At 51.3% G+C, this 5,141-nt stretch overlaps 1 protein-coding gene across 1 annotated transcript in view; it reads right to left on the bottom strand.

Moving 5' to 3' along the window:
* The window catches only part of LOC103609362 (procollagen galactosyltransferase 1-like), a 20,974-nt gene extending 20,725 nt beyond the window's left edge, over positions 1 to 249 (bottom strand). The window contains exon 1 of the mRNA XM_008593689.1: positions 218 to 249. Within this exon, the coding sequence (XP_008591911.1) occupies positions 218 to 249 (32 nt within the window). The remainder of the gene's footprint in view (positions 1 to 217) is intronic.
* Positions 250 to 5,141: the final 4,892 nt, after the last annotated feature.

The following is a 5,141-nucleotide window of genomic DNA, read 5'->3' as shown; positions in this document are numbered from 1 at the left end:
CCCGCACGCGCGTGGAGCGGCCGCCATCGCGCCACGCGTCGCCTTTAAGCCGCTTTTCTGCCGGAGGACTCGAGCCGCGCCTTAAAGGAGTCACAGGGGCCCCGCCCCTGCCGCGCGCCTTAAAGGGGAGGAGCGCGCCTGGTGTGAAATCAGCCGTCAGGGCCCGCCTCCCAGGCCCCACCTCGGGACGGCCTTAAAGATCCGAAGAGCCGCTTACCCTCCGACAGTGCCCCCTCGCCCGCCCGGCATGACGTCATCCTACAGGCCTGCCCCGAAAGCCCCGCCCCCGATCCCGCCTTAAAGACACAGAGCTCCCCGAGGACTTGCACCGGGCGTGGCTCTGGTACCTTAGCTGTGTCCAGGTGCCTGCTTCCTTCCGGACCTCCGCCTAATGTGCCCTCTAACTTCCATGTGTATAGGACCGGCTGAGCCACCAGGTGGACCTGCCTAGTTAGGACCTGATTGGGGATCCGAAAGGTTTGAGCCTCAGTTTCCTCTGCTGCAACATGGGTTTTGCCATCCTGGTTCTCAACCTCGCCAGAATGTCCTTGGGGGTTTGCTGGGTATTAAGGCCCTGGCGTCCACAGACCTGGCTTCAAATCCAGCCCCCGCCATGGGCTCGCTAGGTGCGAGCCTAAGTTTGTCCATCTGTAAACGGAGGTCATAAGAGATTCCGCAGGGGTGGTGTGAAGACGGAGCCAGACGATGATGCTGGAAAGTGGTCCAGAGGCAGGGTCAGCGTTTCCATGGAAACGCCACCGAGGGATTGTTTTTCAATACTGTAATGTATTTTCTAATTGATCGTGTTTGTATCGTTCTTAAAAATTAAATTTTAAGAATGATGCTCATATTTATTAATGTGGGGGTGGAGAGGAAGGGTCAATATTTTTTGATTGTTTTGGAAGGTTCAATATTGTTAAATAAAATTCGGGGCACAGGTAGCACATCCCAATCTGCACAGCAGTCAGTGGAGCCAGAAGCTTAAGGAAGTAAGTGGGCTTGAACTGAAAAGCCCTGGCCAGGCCCAGCGTCTCCCAGCAGGCCTAGTGGGGCAAATATCACGAGTATCTCCTTCTCCCCTCATCCATGCTCCTCTTCCACTTTTCTTTTCACTTTGCTTCTGTTTGCTCATATTTATTAATGTGGGGGTGGAGAGGAAGGGTCAATATTTTTTGATTGCTTGATTGTTTTGGAAGGTTCAATATTGTTAAATAAAATTCGGGGCACAGGTAGCACATCCTAATCTGCACAGCAGTCAGTGGAGCCAGAAGCTTAAAGAAGTAAGTGGGCTTGAACTGAAAAGCGCTGGCCAGGCCCAGGGTCTTCCAGCAGGCCTAGTGGGGCAAATTTCACGATTATCTCCTTCTCCCCTCATCCATCCTCCTCTTCCACTTTTCTTCTCACTTTGCTTCTGTTTTCCATTGTTTTTCTTTTTTTTTTTTTTTTTTTTTTTTTGCACAAGTGTTTGGCTGAGTATTTCTGGAACACAGCCCCATCTTGACTGGTTACATGATTGGGTCAGGGGTTGGGGAAGGAGACAGGAGGACCGGGGATGAGGACACTGCTGAATCCAATGTGGTCGTGGTGGCGGTGGGGGGGAGGGGGTTCTCTACCTTTATGGTATGTTTGAAACTTTCCATAACAAAAAGGTGAAAACAGGTCTACACCCTATGGATTTGTCAAGGAAAGATCTTTCATATTAAGTAAGAAAAAATAACATCATAAGACATGTCCCATCCTATCTGGAAGTATTTAGACCCACAAGCAAGCAGTGGTTTTCTCAAAGAGGGCAGGATGGGACATTCTTGTGGCTGTAATTTCTCTGGAATTAACATCTACATCCCATCGTGGGTAAAAGAAAGCCAGCTGGAGAAGGTAGTGGACCACAAATCTACCCCTGCAGGTGGAGTTGGAGGGAAAAGTCTGGGAAGGTCAGGAATATCTCACTCTCTTGGGAGAGGCTGAAACGTCCGGGACAGAATGGGAGGGAGCCACCTCCATAGAGTATGCTTGTCTCTCTGAAACCGGAACCCAGAGAAACATGGGGGAAATCCCTCTGGAACCAGCTCCGGAAGCAGCTGGAAAGCTTGTCAGTAGAGAAGCTGCCGACCTCAAGTGAACAGCTGCCAAGTTCCTCCACATGGCAGTAAGCGTGCATGCAAGGGTGTGAGTGTGTGTGCGCGTGGGCCAGTGGGCCTGAGGGTGTGTGTTTAAATATAATCGCACCATAATTTATTCAGCTATATGGAGTAGTAGCCTAGAAAGAGAAACTGGTATTTGCTTTAACTACCTGCTACTTGTAAGCGCTTCCTCTGTAACTCAGGTGTAACTGTTATGCATTAAAGGAAATTAAAAGGATTTTGGAGGTTCTGTTGTATTCAGTTGATTGCCATTACGTGGCTGCCCCAAAAGGGACTGAGGGGGTGTCAGAGGAGGCTTTTGACTTGATTTCCAGGGTCAGGGTAGGAACTGTGTTTCTCTTGTACCCCACTGGGTCCCCCAGTGCCAAGCAGCTGCTAGGCAGGTGATGGATGCCTGATCAGTATTTGATAAATAAATATTGCTTCTTAAGCAGCTCTCTGAGCTCACAGCACAGTGTCAGAGAATGAGGGGAAACTTTTCCTGTTGCTTAGCTTAGAACCCTCCAGGGCTCTCTCCCAGTACATAGGAGGATCTGGGAGGTGGTGAGAGCTCAGAAGCTTATATAGTGCCCTAGAAGCAGTCTGATATGGGGATTTGGGGGCAGATAAGTAATTGGTAAGAAGCTCTCAAGAGAAATCTGTAAGGGTGTGAAGGAAGCAAGATGGGGCAGGGAGGAGGGAAGTAAGAGGTTATTCTGGCTGGAGTCCAGCTTCAACCTGAGGCTACAGGGAGCTCTGGCACATGGATTGTAGCACCAGAGTTAGTCCCCCCTGAGGCCAAGGAGCTGGTCTTTTGCACCATGATATTAATCAGTCAGTGGCTACCAGCTGTCCCAGGGATGTGGTTAGGTGGAGAGAGAGTGTATTGGCCCAAGCATCTCTCATTAAAGTAGCTCTGTGGGCTGATGGCAGGCCTCCAGAGAAAGGTACAACTATGAGCCGAACTATGAGCCCTTAGCAGCAACATGCACATCACTTCAGGGACAGGTGAACTGGCCCAGTACAGGGGACCTGGGCAGGGACCAGCAGTATCCACTCCACACATGATTCCCCTTGCCCTAAACCAGGATACCCATGTCATTTCAGGGCATTGAAATGACATGGATGATCTTCTGAAGAGAAAGGGGGTGGTAAGGGAGTTGTCGGGAGAAATTGTACATAAAGAATTAATAAGGTGGTCCTGTTGACCCGAGTCCATCCAACCAGCCCAAGTTTTCCAGGGACTGAGGCCAGTCAGGAGCTGCCCTCATTTCCTCCTCCACACAGAGACCCTGCCGTGTGAGGAGCTCCGTACCAGCCCCCAGTGGACTCCGGGCAGCTTATGTCAGAACCAGTGCTCCCAACCTCGTTCCACCCCACGTCTGTCCCCCACCTTACATTTTGGAGGAGCCAGCTGGTCCTGCTCATGAATTGAGATACAGCACAGGATAGGAAAGAAGGGGATGGAGGGACCTCCTGGACTTTTGATCTAAACAGTTGGGTAGAAATGGGGGCCGTTTACTGAGATGGGAAAGACTGGGGGAGGAGCCAGTGTGGGGCAGGGAGCGGGGGCAGAGCTTCAGCAGGCCTGTTCAGCCATGTGACAGCGAGACCCCCAAGTGGAGAAGGCATCACCTGACAGCTCTGTAGCATGGAGAGGACGGTGCTCATCCTGTGACTCTGGAAGTCTGGCTGGTACTGGTTCGGTTGAGATTGTTTAGGGAGTGAGTGAGGCAGAACATAGAAGAAGAAAAGAGAGCCAAGGACCGGGCCCAGGGCGCTCCAGCCTCTAGAGTTCAAAGGAAGAGGAGGACCCTGTGAAAGAGTCTGCAAAGTAGCAGCAGGGACAAGAGGAAGAGTGGCAGGAGTGCCACATGGATGAGGCACCAACCCGGCACACAGTAGGTTCTCCATGAGTGACAGAGCAAAGCATCTAGAACACAGTGGGCCTGCAGGAATTGGAAAATGCTGTCATTTGTTCTTAAACACGTTTTGGAGGATTGCCAAGGAAGTCCCCATCTGCAAACTCCTTGCAGCTGCACATCAGTCCCCCATTAGCCACTTGAAACTGGAGCTGGCCCCTCCCGAAATGCAAGTCCCCTGGAGGAGGGCACTGCAGCAGCAGCAGCTCAGGGCTCCAACCTCAGTCTCCCCTCTCAGCCCTGCCCACCCCAGGCATGTGGCCCTGAGCCGTTGTGGAAGTTCTTGGAGCTACACTTCCTCATCTGTGACATCGGGGAGTTGCTAAATGGTGGGGGCGGAGTTAGGATTAGGATTTGCTTCTGCTGAGCCCAGAGCCCATGGGCTTTCCATGACGTGGTGTGGCAGCATTTCCCACAGCAGGAGGGATCTGAAGGGGCATTGAAGACCGGCCACCCGAGACACTGTTGACATCGTGTTCTGTGACACAGGAGCCCTGCTTAACAGGAGAACCACGTGGCATCCACTGGTTCTCAACCTGGCTGCTGCAGGTTAGAGTGGGAGGGGGTGGGGAAGGAGGGCATGGGGAGAGGGGTTAAAACACATCAATGTCCAGGCCCGCCCTGCCCTATTAAGTGAGAACCTCTGGGAATGGCGTTCAGGTATGGGTGTTATTATTGTTGTTGTTGTTATTATTATTATTATTTTAGGCCACCAGTTGATTCTGACACACATCCAATATTGACAACCAATGGAGAAACTGCGGCCCTATAATTCAAACCCTTACCCTCTCCTGTCCTGAATTCCTTCAGGCTGCATACAGAAGGCTGGCGTTCTCTTCCTTCATAAAACACATCCAGAGAGGAAGTGCAGGGAGTGGTTAAGAACCCGGGCGTTGGTGTTAAACCCATGTGGGTTACTTTTTAGCCATGTGGGCCCGGGCAAGTTGTCCCCAAGCTGATTCCCAGGAGAGATAAATTCCTAAATAAAAATTGCGAGACTCTTTGCAGTTGGTAAGGCATTTTGACACACACCATCTCCTTGAATCCTTCTCTGTACTCCTGCAAAGGAGAGGGAAATTATTAGTTCCATTATCTGGTT

This window comes from Galeopterus variegatus, unplaced genomic scaffold (genome assembly GCF_000696425.1).
Source record: "Galeopterus variegatus unplaced genomic scaffold, G_variegatus-3.0.2 Scaffold9528, whole genome shotgun sequence".
Lineage (NCBI taxonomy): Eukaryota > Metazoa > Chordata > Mammalia > Dermoptera > Cynocephalidae > Galeopterus > Galeopterus variegatus.
This window is presented reverse-complemented; position numbering and strand designations above follow the sequence as displayed.